The sequence below is a fragment of the Arabidopsis thaliana genome, chromosome 4 (assembly GCF_000001735.4).
Source record: "Arabidopsis thaliana chromosome 4, partial sequence".
NCBI classification, from domain to species: domain Eukaryota; kingdom Viridiplantae; phylum Streptophyta; class Magnoliopsida; order Brassicales; family Brassicaceae; genus Arabidopsis; species Arabidopsis thaliana.
Window position 1 is genome coordinate 748,602 of NC_003075.7, and position 18,441 is coordinate 767,042.

Sequence of the window (18,441 nt, forward strand, 5' to 3'; positions counted from 1 at the left end):
ATATCATGAGAGGTATCAAATATAACAACGACAAGGATCAGTACTGTATTAGATTTATTGTTCGTTTCGCAGTTGTCAAAGACCATAACAATGATTGTTCGATTTTGTAGTTGTTAGCTCAATTATTATATATATATATATATATATATATATATATATATATATATATATATATATATATATATATATATGAAACAATTGTAGTAACTAAGCTGATTTCTTTTAGTATTTTAAATTTTAATTAGCGATGAATCAGTGAAATTTGTTATTGTCAACCACAACTAAATCGGTATGAGTATAACCTACCACAAGTTACTGTCAATGATTACTAAATATTTATAATTTAGTTGTTGATAGTTGTTGCCAATGATTACAAAGCGTACACGATATTGTGTATATGAACAAAATACAAAGAAACTAAAGAACAACAAGGTCGCTGATATATACCAAATCGTCGGTTTAACCGGCTCTGCCAGTGTATATTTTCCTAGTGACAATTGTCACATATGTAAAATGTGTTAAATAAAACTTGAGAAAGGAGGCCACTTTAACACAACTACTTCAACCTTTAACATCTAAAATAGAAAACGTGGCCCATAAAATGCAAAGGAGGCCGAATTAGGCCCAATAAACATAAATGGGCCAATTTAAATTAGTCACGTTAAAAGAGCTCAAGAATCACCAAAGAGTAAAGTAGATCCGAGCGTTACTTCAAAATTTGAAAACCCGACCGTTGGTCTCTCTCTTCTTCTAATACAAACAAAAATAAAAATCAAAACAACTGGAAAAAAATAAATTCAGAAAGTAAACACAAACTTTCATTATTAATTATTAATCCCTTTGAATAAAACCAGTCTCTGTAAATCTCCGTAGCTGAGAGGAGTGACCATGGACTCATGAAGATATTGATTGATTTAGCAGAGATTTCTTCTTCCTTGAAGATCTGAAAAATCAAAGTTTTTTCAAGTTACAATGACGAGAAGACGCCATGGCTGGCAACGACCATTACACCCTTTACAGGTTTCAAAATCAGAACCCACTTCTTCAGCTTATTTTTAAGATTTATTTGTAAAAGTTTCTTACTTTATTTGCAAATCTTCCGGTATTTGTTTCTGTGTGGAGAATCTCTCAATTTTTGGGTTGATCTATCGATTTATGTGTTTCATGAGCTGAATCAGTGTGCTGATCTATATGTTTCCAGGTGTAGTTAGTTTCTAGAGTTTCTTGATTAGCTAGTGTAAGCTGCGTAATTGGGAAAAACTACTTCAAAATCTTGACTTTTTGTTCCTCTTCTTTTGATTTTGGTTACTAAAACTTAAGATGTGTTACTGCTTTGTGCAGATTGTGGGAGCTGTTATATATAGTGTTCTGGTGGCAGCCTTTTATGTATTCCTCGGGTTTTTCTTGGGGAATCGAATAGCTGTTATCGCGCTTCTTTCGGTTTTCTCCTCTGTGGTAAGTAAAGCTCAAGAAGTTGCATTTGTTTAACTTCTCTTCTTGTAACAGAATCTTGAAGAACCATGTGCTGAGTTTATTGAGGATTTTTTTTGTGTTTCAGGCGGTTTCGGTTATAGTTTTATTCGTTAGGTGTACTGCGATTGATCCCACGGATAAGACTAGTGCTAAGAAAAAGAGAAAGGATAAATCCAAAGGGGTCTTGATGAAGCTGAGAGTCAAGGTTGTTCTGAGTCAAGTTGTTGTGAGGTTTTTCAGGAGATTAGAGAGGAAAATCTTAAGGAATTTTCTTAGAAGAACTTATCTGGATCCATGGAAAAGCAGTGTGCAGCTAGAACCACTTCTTCCATTTCCACTTGTTATGAAAGATGATGATTCTGTTACACCTGATCCTAAAGAGGAAGATGATATCTCTTATTGTTCACTTTGTGATTTAGAGGTTTGCTTTCTTTTCTTCACTAGTATTTACATTAGCAATCACTTTTATTTAAAAGCTAGGACTTATTTAGACGTTTCTTTGTGTGTTTTGCTTAGGTTAAACGCAGCAGTAAGCATTGCAGGACATGTAACCGGTGTGTCGAAGGGTTTGATCACCATTGTAGGGTAAGGTTTTGGGGGTTCTTTCCACCTGAATCTTACAGTTTCTGAGTTTTTGAAACTGCTAATCTTTGTGTGTATTTGGTGTATTCAGTGGCTTAATAACTGCGTTGGGAAAAAGAATTACACGACGTTTATACTCCTGATGGTTTTCGTCTTGCTTATGGTGTGTGTTGCTCTCTCAACTACTTGAAACGTAAACCTTAAAAGTTCTTGTTCATTGAAACAATGATATAGACTTGCTTTTGTTGCAACAGCTAATAATAGAAGGTGGAACAGCTCTTGCCGTATTTGTCAGATGTTTTGTGGACAAGAAAGGAATGGAAATGGAATTGAAGAGAAGGCTTTATGTAGAGTTCCCTCAATGGGCTCTTGCTACAATATCTGTAAAGTTTCATATACATATGCTGCTTCCTCATGACATCTACGTAGCTTCTTTTTGTTTATGAGTTTATGATGTTTTGTCCTCTTACAGATTATCTTGGTCTTGTTCACGGCTTATGGCTCAGCCGCCATGGGGCAGCTTTTCCTCTTCCATGTAGTTCTCATAAGAAAGGTAACTCTTACAGGTGAATGAATTTGATTTAGAGTTCTTTATTTGACAAGTAGTATCAAACATTTGCAGGGGATGAGAACATATGACTACATATTAGCGATGAAGGAGGAGAATCAATTTACAGAAGTGGACCCTTTTGATGAATTAGATTCGTCTTCAGATGAAAGCTCAGATTTTGATTCGCCTGAAAGATTAAGACCAACGTTTATCTCCAAGTTTATGTGCAGGAAAGCAAATGAGGTGATTCAACTTCTCATTTCTCCTTGTATTGTTGTCACTTTTAAGGACTCTCAAAGATTATATTTTGTGTTTTAACAGAATCAGCAGAGACTATCCATAAAAATAGAAGGAGATGAACAGTCACCTTCTTCCACGCTGATCAACAAGAAACCGGGGTTTCATGTAAGCATAAACCCATGGAAACTGATAACATTAAGCAGTGAAAAGGCTCTACAAGCAGCTGAGAAAGCAAAGGAAAGACTGAGGAAGACGAAACCAGTTTCCGGGACTGAAGAAAATTCACTTAAGCCACTTCCATTAGAGACCAAATTCGGACTTTTGTTAGATCCTGACAATAACAACACTGTGTTGCAACCATCAACAACTGCAGCAGTAAAGCTTCAGGTTTCACCTGGAAGATTCTCAAGCCCACGAAGAAGGTTCTCAGGCTCTTCATCTTCAACTGTGCCTTCGCCGAAGCAAAAATACAGAACTAACTTTGACTTGAAGCTAACTGAAGTCTCTAGGGAGCTGGAAAGTTACATCTCAAGACAGGTTTTATGTTCTGTGATAAAACAAGATGGAAGTGAAGCATCACCAAGATAAAAAAAAAAAAAAAAACTGTATTTTTGGGTGTTGTGCATTAACTCTGTTACTTACTTTCTGGTTGTTTGTTCTCAGTCTCTGAGAAATATTTAAGATCTGCTTAAACTTTTGCCTCCTCTTGTTCAACTTTATACCGAGTATATATATAAATATGTTCATCATGAGATGCAAAAATGTGGTTATTTATTAAAATTAAAAAGTAGGACATAACACTCTACTAATGAACGCATAAAGAAACGAATGGAATTTTAAACTAAAAGTTTCCTAATGAAGCCATAAACTTAGCATCTTCTTCTGTTGTGTTTTGTACAAGTAATAAACTAGCAATCTCTGGATCCATCTCTTGAAACAATTCGTTGTGAGTAGTGGCTGTTTCACAAGGTTGCTGCTGTTCTGTGGTTTGATTCATAGTCATCACCGGAACATTGTTTTGTTCCTCAAGTTGTTGTTGAGAAGCCAAGTTTCCAACCACATTGTGTTGTTGTTGAGTCTCCATAGGAACGACTGAAAGATCATTGTTTTGATGATATGGCTGACAGCAATGTCGTTCATCTATGGCTTGATTCATCATAACTGGAAGCTGTGAAGAGAGATGTGTGGCTTGTCCAATAATCTTGTTTTGTTGTTGCTCCATTGAGAAGTGTTGATCTTGATGATCCAATATGTATTCTTCTTGAAGCTCCATTGGAAGTTGTGAGGGATCTGTGTCTTCTACTAAACCTTCAAAATCAATCCAAGTATGGACCAGAGGTTCCAATCCGCTGATGCTCCCCCATGGCTTGAGCCGAGAGTGAAGGATCAGTCTCTTGTCTACAAAACTGGTTCTGGTTCTCAGCCATGTTTCCATAACCATAATTCTGATGCACAAGGTTGCTGCGGTTCTTTATGAGTCAAGTGTGGTGGCTCTTTGGTTTGGTTCATTGTCATAAACAGAACATCGTCTTGTTGGTACGTCTCCATAGGAACCACTGAAATATCATTGTTCTGTCCAAGAGACTGATGATATAGTTGACCATAATGCTCCTCCTCCATGGCTTGCTTCATCTTAACTGCAAGCTGTGAAGAATTAAAAATTATGGATCATGCCGATTGTCACACTAAAGAATAAAAAAATTGACTATTTCTTACAAGTTACAAGTGGTTCATTTTAATAATGATTAGTGATATATATATTGTCACTTGTCAGTATCATACTATCATTATTGTTAATGAAATATTATAAGAGCATCGTTGAGATCAACGGAGAAGACTTTTGACTTTTGACTTTTGAGAGAGAAAGAAACCCGAGATTTCAGATCCAACCTTTTTCTTCTTCCAAATCTTGAAGTATATACTTTTTTAGATTCAACCTATTTTCTTCTTCTTCAAAATCTTGTAGTTTACGACCATGGATTCCGAAGGAGTGTTAATGCCGTTGATCCACAAGCATCGTATGATGCCTTGGAATGATCTGAGAAGAGGTGATTGCTGTGGCCGTTTTGAATCTATTTGTGATGGTTATTACTGCAAAATCTGTGATATTTTCGTCCACAAGAAATGTGGCGAGTCCTCCGAATATATCGAGCATCCATCTCACCCCAATCACACTCTTCAGCTTCTAAGTACTAGAGGAAATAGCCATGACTGTGATTTATGTGGAAAGAACATCGGGGATCTATTCTATCGTTGTGAGATCTGTGACTTCGACATGGATCTATACTGTGCCAAGTATCCACCACCAGAGGTTATTAACATTTCCAAGACGCATCACCACAAGCTCAACCTTCTCAAGGAGCTGATCCAGTTTGACTGTGATGCTAAGTGTGGCACTAATGATTAATGGGTTTCCATACAAATGTTATGAATGCGATTTATTCTTCCACAAAGATTGCGTATGGCATCCGCCAGAGGTAAATCACACTTTAGAGGTAAACCACTCTTACCACTCCTTGCACCCTCTTAAGCTTCACACTGGTCAACTACCGAATTATTCTGACCGAAAATGTCGTCTATGCGCAAAAGAAATTGAAGTTGGATTGTTTTATCATTGTTCTTTGTGTAATTTCACCTTGGATATGTCTTGTGTTTTAAATCCACCACAACGATATCTTTGGAATTTGAAAGCTCATGACCACCAACTCACCCTGCTCCCAAGTCTCCGTTCTTTTTTATGTAGTGCTTGCGGTTTGAATGGCGACCGAAGCCCTTACATATGTGTTCAATGTGACTTTATGATCCATCAAGTCTGTCTTCATCTTCCTCGTGTCATAAACATTAATCGGCATGATCACCGCGTCTCTCGAACTTCTGTTCTTGGTGTTGTTAATTCGGTATGTGGAGTTTGTCGCCAGAAGGTGGATTGGACTTGTGGAGGTTTTTCTTGTCCGAGGTGTCCTGGCTATGCCGCTCATTCCCTATGTGCTACTAGAGAAGATGTGTGGAACGGAAAAGAACTCGAAGGAGTACCCGAAGAAATAGAAGATATAGAGCCATATGTGGTAATAGATGACAATACAATACAACATTTCAGCCACAAAGAGCATTACCTAAGACTCCACGTTAATAGTGTTCTTTGTGATGACAACAAGCGGTGCAGCGCATGCACCCATCCAATCTGTCTCCAATCTTTCTACGGTTGTATGGATTGTGACTTCATTCTCCACCAAAACTGCGCTGGATTTCTTAGAATGAAATGGCATGTGCTACACAATGAACGTCTTACTCTAGTTACTAATGAGACTGAAGTCTTTAAGTGTTATGCTTGTGAGAGATGGTCCAATGGTTTCAGGTACCAGCAAGGGTATAAATCATTCGATGTTCGGTGCGGTTCAATTTCTGAGCCATTTTTCCATCCAAGTCATCCCGATCATCCCTTATATTGCATTTTACCTTACGGAAAAATATTCTGCAATGGTTGTTACAAGTTCAAATATGGAATGCTCGTGTGCGTTGAATATGAATGTAATCATTTAATATGCTTCAATTGCGCTACTCTACCACCAGTGGTAAAGCATAGAGTTGACGATCATCCTCTCTCACTATGCTATGGTGAAAAGGCTAGTGGTATATGTTGGTGTGACATTTGTGAAGCCAAAGCCGATCCAGAGATATGGTTCTACACGTGTAAAGACCAACGTGCTAGTTTACATACAAGTTGTGTGCTTGGAGACTTTTCAGGGCTCATGCCGGGAAGCACACTCAAGAGTGCGAGCAATTCATCTGAGGTGCTGCTCAACAATATTGTATCTCGTCCATTTTGCAGCTTTTTAGAGCTCATGCCGGGAAGCACGCTAGAGAGTGCGGGCAAATCAGTTGAGGTGGGGCTCAATAAAAGTACATCTCGTCCATTTTGCATCTCGTGTAAGTTGCATTGCATTTTTCCTATCATCTTGAAAAGACTTGGAACCTCAGATGAATACTTTTGCTCTATTCTATGCATCTGAAAGCAAGATGTCTAGGGAATGGGGTTCTCTTTTAGATTTCTTGTACCATTATAAGTTGATTTCCTTAATGTATTATTTATCTAAGAATCTTGCAGTTTTAGTTCGATATGATCTAGCTGTTTCAAACGTGTTATGCCTTTCGTTTTCTATTATAAAACATCACCTTAGAAAATGAAGAACACACTACTATCGGTCTTGTCTGTTCATAAGGTATATTTAGGTTACATTGTGCATAAATGAAGAAGGATATTGCTTCATAAAAGCTGGAGCAGCAATCTATCTATATAAAAGGAAGCAATATCCTTCTTCATTTTATTGTCCATCTAGAAGCAATATCCTAGAACAAACTTCGATTTTGGATGTTCGTTGATTAGCTCTGACCGTTGACTCGGATCATAAGTTTATGTAGACCTTAAGGTTTCGGTTTTGAGCTGTGTTTAGTAAATCCACGGTTGATCTTACAAATAACAATAGATGGTCAAATTGTAGATGTTGTAGTAGTAGTAGCCATTTTTCTTTAAAAACTTTTAAATAACAAAACTCATTCTCATCGTTTAAAACTAAAAGACACAAATGAAAATTATTAATCAATTTTAAATTTAGTTCCAATACAATTTTTGAATTTTCGGTAGGCAAACATAATTTTGTTGAGTTGACTCCACATTCTAATTTTTTTTTTTTTTTAAGAAATAACGTGAATTTTTCTTGCGTGTTAACTCATCTTAAAATCATTGAAAAGTAATACTCCAAGTTGACCTTAATATACTTGGCGTCAAAATTGGCTTCATTGTGCAAGTTGTTCTTTTTTTTTTTTGTCAAAGAATTGTGCAAGTTGTGATCTTAATAAGTTGATTAGGACTGGCAACTTCTGTCTTATTTAAGATTCATTATCATAAGTGTAAAGTAATGAAGAAGTTCACGATAGCTAGGTATTATACAAGTTTAATTAATTTCGTGTGTGCTACTTAAAGTGCTACGAAGAAACTTTGACTTTTCTAATATATATTTCTCTATCTTGAATCCGATTCAAGCTTGTGAAAGTCTCTCTGCAAATCTTGTTGCTCTGTTGCTACAACAATGGCGCAGAAACAACAGACCCTTCACCAACAACGACCATTCTCTTCTTCTCCTCGTTCTTATTCTTCAATCTCAAACCGTCCCATCTTTCTCCTTAGCCGCAACGGTCTCCTCCTTGTCCTTCTCGCTCTCTTCCTTCTCCTCGGTGTATTCTTACCTTGGCCCGGATCTCCTTTGTTGCTATTTCCGAACAAAGTCTCTTCTCCTTCTTATGCTTCTTCTTTGTCTCCGCATGCCAAATCTGAATGGCGTAACTATACCCTTGCTCAGGCAGCTAAGTTTGTCGCCACGAACGGCACTGTGATCGTCTGCGCCGTGAGCTCACCATTCTTGCCTTTTCTCAACAACTGGTTGATTAGTGTTTCTAGACAGAAGCATCAAGAAAAAGTCCTTGTGATCGCTGAGGATTACATTACTCTGTATAAAGTCAACGAAAAGTGGCCTGGCCACGCCGTTCTTATTCCTCCAGCGCTCGATTCTAAAACCGCATACAGTTTCGGTTCCCAGGTAAACTTTTCCCCTTTGAGATATCTTTAGCTTTCAGTTACTGAGATCTAGCTGGAAATGGCTTATATACTCGCAATGAGTAGATTGGCTAATGTGACTTGCATATATTACTATAGATACCATTACATTTTGGTCATGGGATTCCTTAACCACGCCTTCATCATACTTAGATCTTGGATGTTCTTGATTAGCTCTGAGTGATTACTGGGATCATAAAATTGAGTAGTCTATAAGATTTTTGTTTTGAGAAGTGTTTAGTATTAAATTATGAGGTTCCAACACAAAACCAATTGACAATGAATGGATTGGTCCATATCCTTTTCTATGTGGTACACTTTAAGATCTTTGCCCAGTTTCCGATGTGGGACATTATTCCCAAATGGTTGATCCTCTAATAAAATAACAAAAGATGGTCAACCTGTGGATGTAGTAGCAGTCATTTTTCTTTCGGATCTTGATCAAATCCAAATGATTATGTATCCCCTGTTTCTTTGTAATGAAAACATATATTTTCACTAATTTACTCATCATATCCGACTAGGGTTTCTTCAACTTCACAGCTCGAAGGCCACAACATCTCTTGCAAATTTTGGAGCTAGGTTACAATGTTATGTACAACGATGTTGATATGGTTTGGTTGCAAGATCCATTTCAGTATTTGGAGGGAAGCCATGACGCGTACTTTACGGATGATATGCCTCAAGTATGTGAATTCGTCACCCATCTTTGGAAAATTTAGAGTGTTTTATTTATCTCTTATTTCCGGGTTGATTTTGGTGCCAGATAAAGCCTTTGAATCACTCTCATGATTTACCAGCGCCGGATCAAAACGGAGAGACTTATATATGTAGCTGCATGATTTACTTGCGACCCACGAATGGTGCAAAGCTTCTAATGAAGAAATGGAGTGAGGAACTTCAGTCCCAAGCTTGGTCTGAGTCCATCCGTTTTAAAGCAAATGATCAGCCTGCTTTTAACTTGGCACTTAACAAAACAGCCCATCAAGTTAGTTTTTGTGTCCTCCACGTTCCATTTCTTCAAAATCAACGCATAGAATCTTCTTATATACTTATGAGTTATAAATGTTGGATTGTGATCTTTTGTTCTGCAGGTGGATCTCTACTTGCTTTCTCAGGTAGCTTTTCCAACAGGAGGATTGTATTTCAATGATGCGGCATGGGTTAAAGAGACAAAGGGGAAACATGTCATAGTCCACAATAACTACATTATCGGTTACGATAGGAAAATGAGACGGTTCCAAGATTATGGTCTATGGCTAGTCGATGATCATGCTCTCGAGTCTCCATTAGGGAAATTGCAGTAAATTCGAATGGCTAAAGAAAGATAGATCCATTGAGTAAATTCCTTAGAACTTTTTGGGATCTTTAAAGGTATGCGTGAGTGTTATATTACATATGACTAATTCATTATGACTTGAGTTTTGTTAATCCAGTTGTAATGTTTAGTAGAAACAGAGGAAAACAGGGTCCAGTTGTACATTTTGGTCTTGAGTAAACAAATGAGATTCAAGATGTATGTCTTGACGTTATATGAACACATGACAAGCACTACTTAAATACTACATATGACAAGCATTCATTATCAAACAAGCACTACTTAAATACTACATATGACAAGCATTCATTATCAAACAAGCACATGACTCAGACAATAACTAATCTGGCTTTTATTTGTTTATTATTCAATGATTTAGACTTTAAAGAACATCACAAAAACAAAGATGCGAAGAGGTAATAGTCATAGGTTTTAGATGGAGACTTTTAGATTATCCAGTGATAAACTCAGCTTTCTCATAACCATCTCCATTCTCTCTGGGATACAAAATGCCAAACTGTATTCAAATAACAATAAAAATTCAACCTAACTGAAAAAAAAACAGAGATAAGTAAGATTGCAAGAGATAAGTAAGATTGCAAAAGTTAAGATAAAAATGCCAAACTCTCTTTATCTAAAGAAAAAAAATTGAGATTGCAAGATTCTTAGATAATGCATAAAGAAAGCAACTCATAAGGAAAATGTACATGTAAAGAGATAAGTAAGGCTTCAAAATGGGGTTTAACGATCAATCTTCACTTTGCTCGCCAAAGCCTTTTGAAACTCTCTATGCAGTCCAGAGAACAAAAGTATGGATCTGAGGTTCCAATCTTCTTTAAGATAATAGGGGGAATGCAATGCGACTTACAGTGCCTGCAAATTGGGCGAGAAATACTATTATTGAGCACCACTTCATATGATATGTTCCATAGCTCTATTGTGCTTTTTGGTATGAGCCCCATAAAGTCTCCAAGCACACACCATGTATGCAAACTTGCCCGATGATCTTTACATGTGTAGAACCATGTGTTTGGATTGGTTTCCTTTTCACAAATGTCACACCAATATTTTCCACTTGCCTTTTCACCATAGCATAGAGAAAGAGGTTGGTCTTCAATTCTATGCTTTACCACTTGTGGAAAAGTGGCGCAACCAAAATCCAAGATAAACCCACAATTGTCTTCAATGCATCTAAGCACATGATAGCTCCTCTCGTTACAGCCACTGCATACTTCATCATCCTCAGGTGAAATGCAATATAACGGATGATGAGGATGACTTGGATGGATAAATGGCTCAGAAAATGAACCACAAAGGACATCTAATTTTGTATCCTCATGCTCGTATCTAAAACCATTGAAAATTTTGTGACAAGCACTACACCCGAAAATATTAACCTCGCTAGTGACTAAAGCAAGCCGTTCATTGTGTAGCACATGCCATTTCCTTCTAGGAAATCCAGCGCAATTTTGGTGGAGGATGAAATCGCAATCCATACAGCCATAGAAGGATTGAGGAGAGATGGGGTGGTTGCATGCATTGCACCGCTTGTTCACCTCACACATAAGGCCATTAACATTGAGCCTCATGTAATGCTCTTTGTGGCTGAAATGTTGTATTGTGTTGTCATCTATTACCACATATGGCTCTATATCTTCTATTTCTTCAGGTACTCCTTCAAGTTCCTTCCCATTCCACACATCTTCTCTAGTAGCACATTTTGAATGAGCGATATAGGTCGAACACCGTTGACAAGAATAACCCCCACAAGTCCAGTCCACCTTCTGGCGACAAACTCCACATACAGAATTCACAATACCAATAAGAGAAGTTCTAGAAATACGATGATCATGCCGATTGATGTTAATGAGGCGTGGAAGACCAAAACAATCTTTGTGGATCAAGAAATCACATTGAAAACATGCGTAAGGGCTTCGATCTCCATTCAGCCCGCAAGCATTACATGTAAAAAAAATGAGCCTTGGGAGAAGATTGAGTTGATGATCATGAGTTTTCAAATCCAAAACAGATTTTGGTGGTGGATTTAAAACACAACGCATATCCAAGGTAAAGTTACAAGAAGAGCAGTGATAAAACAATTTATCATCAATCTTTCTTCCGCAAAGACGACATTTTCCATCAGAGTAGTCTGGTGGTTGACCCATGAGGAGCTTAAGAGGGTGCAAGGAGTGGTAAGAGTGGTTTACCTCTAAAGGATGTTTTACTTCCTCCGATGAGGAGTACCTTACGCAATCCACATGGAACTTTGAATCACATTCATGACATTCGTAAGGAAACCCATAACCAATCTTCCCACATTTAGCATCACAATCAAACTCGACCCGATCTTTGAGAAGGTTGAGCTTGTGGCTATGCATCTCGGGAATGTCAATAACCTCTAGTGGTGGATACTTGGCACAGTGTAAATCCATGTCGAAGTCACAGATCTCACAACGATAGAATAGATCCCCGATGTTCTTTCCACATAAATCACAACTGCGAACTACTTTAAGCCAATGTTGGCGCTGAAGACGAGAAAGAAAACCAAGCCGAAGAGGGTGATTGGAATGAAATGGATTTTCAATGCATTCAGAGGCCTCGTCACCACATTTCTTGTGGACGAAGAAATCGCAGGTTGTGCAATAGTAGCCATCACTGATAGCTTCCAAACGCTCACAACAATCACCTCTCCTCAAATCATTACAAGGCATCATAAGATGCTCGTGGATCAACGGTACTGACACTCCATCAGAGTCCATGGTCGTATAACTTGAGATTGGGAAGAAAAAAGAAGAAATGTTGGATCTGAAATCTCAAAGCTCCTTTTCAAGTCTCTTTCTCTCTCTTTTCAAAAGTCCTTGTTAATCTAAAAAATGCTCCACTTAGAAGTCCTTGTTAATCTCGAAGATGGTCTCACAAAAATCTTATAATATGTTTTATATGTACGTGATGACAGAAGATTTTTTTTAAAAATAATATAACTAGATTAGACTCGCGGACACTGCGGAACTTTCCATCCATATATGGATATTAAGACCAAGTCCATCGATAGTTTTTAGTTGGTTTCTAAGAGAATAGTGGGCCTAAATTAAATAAAAATTCAACAATAATTGTAGGAACGTTCCTAAAATTAGGTTTTTGGAAACTCATTAGAAACGCATACGTGGCTAATTGTGATAGATTGTTTGGTTTAAACAAAAGGAAAATTTTCTTGCTTTCTCTTTTGTTTGGTTTCTCCGTCGACGATACCAAAGGCGATTCAACTTGATTTGTTTGATCCAGCGTTTTGATCATGAAATCGGGAGAGCAACCACATATACTCAATATACAACCGCCAGAATGATGATCGACGATGAGATTGTTCACCAAATCAACTTCAAACCGGATCTTGTGGTTATATTGTTGAATTCTTTGTAACACCAGGAGCTTCTATCATGTGACTATCTCATGAGTTCTTACCAAGAGGTAGAATCCAGCTCTGTCTCAAGTATATCTCTTTTAATGCACTTGGAGTTTTCTGAAATTTTTGCTCAAAAAACATGGTTGTGGCAAAACAGAGCCTTTATCTGACATAGAGATGGCGCTTAAGAACAAGCTAATAAATGATATGTTGTCTTAAGTTTTAGTTTCTATCTGAATGTTGCATGTTTGGTCAGAATGTACTTCACCTTCTAGTATTTCGGCTTTAAGTTTTAGCTTCTAGTATTTCGGCTTTTAGTATATGTGTAATAACTTTGAGACTGAATGTTTGGTCTGAATGTTTGTGTTTGGTCTGAATGTTTAGTCTGAATGTTTTCTGTTTATGGATTAATGAGATGAGTATTTGTGTTTGGTGAGTATTTGTGTTTGGTGAATGTTTGGTCTCAATGTTTTCAGTTTATGGATTAATGAGATGAGTATTTGTGTTTGGTCTGAATGTTTGTAGTTTACGGTTTTGTTTCATCTGTTAATGTCATGATTTGCTTCATTTTGCAGGACTGGGAAGAATAGAAATTGTGCCAACATCAATTGTGGAAGATACCAGATTCTTTAAATGTATGTACTGTTGTGAGTTTTATCGATTAATGAGTTTGGTCTGAACTTAACCATATCCATTAATGAATGAATGTATGTGTTTGGTCTGAACTTAACCATATTGATTAATAGATGAATGTGTGTGTTTGGTCTGAACTCAACCATATCGATTAATAGATGAATGTGAGTGTTTGGTCCGAACTTAACAATTTTGGTTACAATCGAGTAATGAGTTTTATTTCATGAGTTTCATCTATTAACTTATGTACTTAACCATTTTTTATTTTTTTTAAGAAACCCTCTTAAAAATTCCACCATTGAACCATAAAAATTATAAAAAACTCTAAACTACAAAACTATCAAAATTAACTAATAAACAATTCGAAGAAACTCATATTAAAAACCAACCAATGTGGATGCTCTAAGTAAGCATAAAGAAGAACTATCACGTGTACAGCTTAAAGTCTTAACCCGCAAATTTCTCTAGCTTATCGTGGTTGATTCACTTCATCTTCCCTTTCACATTTGAGATATCACTGCTTTAATTTCCTGAAATCTAGTTGAAAATTGCCAGATTTGTTAAGTTTTATGAAGTTCTAACTCAAAACCAAAATAAACTGATCAATATGTTCTTTATATATTGTTTTTGGTCCGATCGCACTTTAATGGGATTTTTTAACAGGTTTACATCATACTTAGATCTTGGATATTCATTGATTAGCTCTGTTTGAGCTGTGTTTAGTACATGTTGAAGCAAAAGTGGTCCAATACAAATTCTGAATTAAACTTAATTTTGTTAAGTTGACTCCACATTTTATCAATTTTTTTCTTGACTAACGTGAATTTTTCGTGTGTGTTAAATTACCTTAATTATATTGATTATCAAGTATCAATGGTGCAACTGGTAAAGGCAAAGTCTACAAATCGTCTTTTTGGTCTCAGCAGTTGATCATTGGGATAGACAACTTCTGATTTATTAATGGTTAATCAAAGTATCTTTTTATTGGAAGGTAATGGAGAAGTTCACGATAGGTCTTATATGAGTTTTGCTAGTTTTGTGTGTAATACTTAAAGTTTAACAAAAAAAATTATCGCTGTTAAATGTCATTTAGAATTTTTTTTAGAAAAGAAATAGAAAAAACTTAAAAGGTAGTACATACTCTTTATGTAAGAAATAAATATTAAATGTTATAAAACAATTTAACAAATGGCGTGATTATGTGAGTTATAAATTTGATATTTTTTGTTTTCAACAAATTTTTAGTCTTGTACATTCCATTTTATCAAAGAATTTAATTCTACACACTTGTTTTTATTGATGATATCTAAATTCTAAATAACAATTATTTAGTATTAAAAAAAGGAAAAACATAATTCTTCCATGATGCGTTAAAATTCTTAAAATATAATATAGGTATTCAAAAATTTATTCTTATAAGCTCATCATTTTTTCCATTTTTTATGTTTTTATTTAACAAATGAAAACACTATATTATAGATGATAAATATAATTTTATCCAATTAAATTAATGTTAAATAAATTATATTTTTATTTTAAATTTCAATGTCCCGTTTTAATTAGTATTATTATCTATAATAAATGATTTTAAAAAATAATAATTCATGCTAAATATAATGTTATCCCATCAAATTAATGTTAAATAAATTATATTATTATTTTAAACTTCAATTAACTTTTTAATTTAGTATTATTAGCCATAATAAATGTTTTTCTTAAAAAACATTAATGCATACAAAATTTAATTGACCAACAACACATGTAAAAATAAATTTGTTAATTTTTTTTTTAATTAAGGGAACAAAATGGATATATAACTTAGTATATGCAGATTTTTTTTTTTTAGAAAATGACAGCCATCAAAAGGCGCGCAGCCAAAATGGATATATAACTTAGTATATGCAGATTTTTTTTTTTTTTTGCTTTTTTATCTCTTTAAGAAGAAAAAAAAAGTTAAACATTTTCTCAACATGTAAACATCTGATCGACAGACTTGACATATGACACAATCTTATGAATTAACCATATTTTATATAATAAAATAGAAACTATTTTCTTTGTTACAAACTTTTCATTTATATATTTCCCCACCTTTGAATCTGATCCAAACTTGTAAAATTTTCTCCTCAAATTTTGTTGCTCTACTGCTACAACAATGGAGCAGAAACAACATATTCTTAAACAAAGTACATTCTCTTCCTCTCCTAGTTCTTATTCTTCAATCTCAGACCGTCCCATCTCTCTCCTTAGCCGCAACGGTCTCCTCCTTCTCCTTCTCGCTCTCGTCCTGCTCCTCGGTGTACTCTTGCCCTGGCCAGGATCTCCCTTATTCCTGTTTCCAAATAGACTTTCTTCTTCTTTGTCACCGTCTCCGCAGTCCAAATGGCGCGACTATACCCTTGCTCAGGCGGCTAGGTTCGTGGCCAAGAATGGCACTGTGATAGTCTGCGCCGTGAGCTCACCATTCTTGCCTTTTCTCAACAACTGGTTGATTAGTGTTTCTAGACAAAAGCATCAAGACAAAGTCCTCGTGATCGCTGAGGATTACATTACTCTGTATAAAGTCAACGAGAAGTGGCCTGGCCACGCCGTTCTTATTCCTCCAGCGCTCGATTCTAAAACCGCATTCAGTTTCGGTTCCCAGGTAAAGTTTTCACCATTGAGATATCTTTAGCTTTCAGTTCATGAGATCTAGCTGGAAATGAGTAGATTGATTCATGTTCTTGATCATACTTAGATCGTGGATGTTCTTGACTAGCTCTGAGTGATTACTGGGATCATAAGTTTGACTAGTCCCTAAGATTTCGGTATTGAGTGTGTTTAGAGTACATTCATGGTTGATCCTATTAAAAAAAGGACAAAAACTGGTCAACTTGTGGATATAGTAGTAGCTACTAGTAGAGGCTCAAGGGTCAAGGCTAACTAAAAATATGTGGCCTTTTTTTTAGTTTATTTATTTACTTTCTTTTGCATGGTTTTTTTCTTCATTTAAGATAGCTTTTTATTATTAAAGTGTTATTGACAATTTTAACAAAATCTGATTTTTCACATCTTAATTTTTTCATCGTTTTCCCAAAAATAATTTTATAACATCTTTTACGTGTCATATTAGTGTAAATATGTATACATTTCTTACTGTTTAGGTTTGTTCTTTTTACGCAGTTTTCCAAAAGTAAAAAATAAAGATAAAAAAATCTAAGCATACCGTTTACTTATAGTGGTTAGAGAGTAAAAGTAAAATTAATTTAACTATAACTAAACAAAACAACTTTTATAAAATTGTGGCCTTCATTTTGAAAAAAAAAGATTGGTGGTCTAGGGCCATTGCTTTTATTATTTCTGTGTGTGAAGAAAACTTATGTTTTCACTAATTTACTCATCATATCCGACTAGGGTTTCTTCAATTTCACAGCTCGAAGGCCGCAACATCTCTTGCAAATTTTGGAGCTAGGTTACAATGTTATGTACAACGATGTTGATATGGTTTGGTTGCAAGATCCATTTCTGTATTTGGAGGGAAGCCATGACGCGTATTTCACCGATGACATGCCTCAAGTATGTGAATTCTTCACACATCTTTGGAAATTTAGTGTGTTTTATTTATCTTATTCTCGGGTTAATTTTTGTGTCAGATAAAGCCTTTGAATCACTCTCATGATTTACCACATCCGGATCGAAACGGAGAGACTTATATATGTAGCTGCATGATTTACTTGCGACCTACGAATGGTGCAAAGCTTCTAATGAAGAAATGGAGTGAGGAACTTCAATCCCAAGCTTGGTCTGAATCCATCCGTTTTAAAGCAAATGATCAGCCTGCTTTTAACTTGGCACTTAACAAAACAGCTCATCAAGTATGTTTTTGTTTCCTTCATGTTCTATTTCTACTTTATCTACTTATTAATGTTGGATTTATGGTTTTTCTTTTAGTCTCTTTGGTAACTTTGACTTGTTTTGTGATCTTTTGTTCTGCAGGTGGATCTCTACTTGCTTTCTCAAGTAGCTTTCCCAACAGGAGGATTGTACTTCAAGAACGAGGCATGGGTTCAAGAGACAAAGGGGAAACATGTCATAGTCCACAATAACTACATTATCGGTTACGACAGGAAAATGAAACGTTTCCAAGATTACGGTCTATGGCTTGTCGATGATCACGCTCTTGAGTCTCCATTAGGGAAATTAGAGTAAACTCGAATGGCTAAAGAAAGATAGATCCACTGAGTAAATTCCTTACAATTTTGGGGATCTTAATTGTGAGGTTATATATGACTAATTCGTTATGATTTGAGTTTGGTTAATCCAGTTGTAATGTTTAGTAGAAAAAAAAGAGGAAAACAGGGGAAATTCAGAGATAGTCAAAGTTTCGCGACAGACAAATTTTGGTCTGTATGTAGTAAACAAATGAGACTCAAGATGTATGTCATGACATTATTTGAATCACAAAGAGTTGACTATACTTATTACATGGAAACAAACAGATGCAAAATGACAACATGTCAAGCACTACTTAAATAATAGTTTACTCGAATAAGCACATGACTCCCAACTAATTAGACCTTTTATTTATTTAATGGTTTATGATTTAGATTTTAGAGAACATAAGATAAAAAAAATCATAAGCTAACACTAATTTA

General features: G+C 35.8%; 6 protein-coding genes across 7 annotated transcripts; 4 read left to right on the forward strand and 2 right to left on the reverse strand.

Annotated features, from left to right (window-relative positions):
• Nucleotides 1-705: 705 nt before the first annotated feature.
• Nucleotides 706-3,433, forward strand: AT4G01730 (DHHC-type zinc finger family protein; the record flags this gene model as incomplete). Its single annotated transcript, NM_116403.5, has 9 exons — nt 706-1,020; nt 1,342-1,455; nt 1,559-1,894; nt 1,990-2,058; nt 2,147-2,218; nt 2,310-2,438; nt 2,528-2,608; nt 2,678-2,848; nt 2,927-3,433. The coding sequence occupies exons 1-9, from the start codon at nt 973-975 to the stop codon at nt 3,431-3,433; spliced, it is 1,527 nt and encodes a 508-aa protein (NP_192082.4). The 5' UTR covers nt 706-972.
• A 253-nt stretch (nt 3,434-3,686) lies between these two features.
• On the reverse strand, nt 3,687-4,272 carry AT4G01735 (polyhomeotic-like protein; the record flags this gene model as incomplete). The annotated part of the gene is made up of 2 exons (NM_148190.1): nt 3,687-4,153; nt 4,179-4,272. 2 exons carry the CDS (start codon nt 4,270-4,272, stop codon nt 3,687-3,689), a joined length of 561 nt encoding a protein of 186 aa, NP_680556.1.
• A 548-nt stretch (nt 4,273-4,820) lies between these two features.
• AT4G01740 (Cysteine/Histidine-rich C1 domain family protein) lies at nt 4,821-6,855 on the forward strand (the record flags this gene model as incomplete). The annotated part of the gene is made up of 2 exons (NM_116404.1): nt 4,821-5,223; nt 5,300-6,855. 2 exons carry the CDS (start codon nt 4,821-4,823, stop codon nt 6,853-6,855), a joined length of 1,959 nt encoding a protein of 652 aa, NP_192083.1.
• Nucleotides 6,856-7,746: 891 nt separating this feature from the next.
• RGXT2 (rhamnogalacturonan xylosyltransferase 2) lies at nt 7,747-10,124 on the forward strand. Its single transcript, NM_116405.6, has 4 exons — nt 7,747-8,439; nt 8,981-9,142; nt 9,223-9,444; nt 9,551-10,124. The coding sequence occupies exons 1-4, from the start codon at nt 7,933-7,935 to the stop codon at nt 9,761-9,763; spliced, it is 1,104 nt and encodes a 367-aa protein (NP_192084.1). The 5' UTR covers nt 7,747-7,932; the 3' UTR covers nt 9,764-10,124.
• A 329-nt stretch (nt 10,125-10,453) lies between these two features.
• Nucleotides 10,454-12,623, reverse strand: AT4G01760 (Cysteine/Histidine-rich C1 domain family protein). The gene has a single exon (NM_116406.2). The coding sequence runs from the start codon at nt 12,531-12,533 to the stop codon at nt 10,530-10,532; it is 2,004 nt and encodes a 667-aa protein (NP_192085.1). The 5' UTR covers nt 12,534-12,623; the 3' UTR covers nt 10,454-10,529.
• A 3,248-nt stretch (nt 12,624-15,871) lies between these two features.
• Nucleotides 15,872-18,275, forward strand: RGXT1 (rhamnogalacturonan xylosyltransferase 1). Of its 2 annotated transcripts, NM_116407.4 has the most exons (4): nt 15,872-16,451; nt 17,201-17,362; nt 17,440-17,661; nt 17,783-18,275. In NM_116407.4, exons 1-4 carry the CDS (start codon nt 15,963-15,965, stop codon nt 17,993-17,995), a joined length of 1,086 nt encoding a protein of 361 aa, NP_192086.1. In that variant the 5' UTR covers nt 15,872-15,962; the 3' UTR covers nt 17,996-18,275. The 2 variants fall into 2 exon arrangements, with proteins under 2 accessions (NP_192086.1, NP_001328015.1); NM_001340334.1 differs by having other exon boundaries at nt 17,440-18,275.
• The last annotated feature ends 166 nt before the right edge of the window (nt 18,276-18,441 follow it).

Excerpts from the sequence above, each read along its gene's own strand:
- AT4G01760 (NM_116406.2), bottom strand. The coding sequence starts at position 12,533 with ATGGACTCTGATGGAGTGTCAGTACCGTTGATCCACGAGCATCTTATG.
- RGXT1 (NM_001340334.1), top strand. The coding sequence starts at position 15,963 with ATGGAGCAGAAACAACATATTCTTAAACAAAGTACATTCTCTTCCTCT. Across the intron at positions 16,452-17,200 it reads CATTCAGTTTCGGTTCCCAG|GGTTTCTTCAATTTCACAGC; the intron begins GTAAAGTTTTCA and ends ATATCCGACTAG. Across the intron at positions 17,363-17,439 it reads TCACCGATGACATGCCTCAA|ATAAAGCCTTTGAATCACTC; the intron begins GTATGTGAATTC and ends TTTTTGTGTCAG.
- RGXT2 (NM_116405.6), top strand. The coding sequence starts at position 7,933 with ATGGCGCAGAAACAACAGACCCTTCACCAACAACGACCATTCTCTTCT. Across the intron at positions 9,143-9,222 it reads TTACGGATGATATGCCTCAA|ATAAAGCCTTTGAATCACTC; the intron begins GTATGTGAATTC and ends TTTTGGTGCCAG. Across the intron at positions 9,445-9,550 it reads TTAACAAAACAGCCCATCAA|GTGGATCTCTACTTGCTTTC; the intron begins GTTAGTTTTTGT and ends TTTGTTCTGCAG.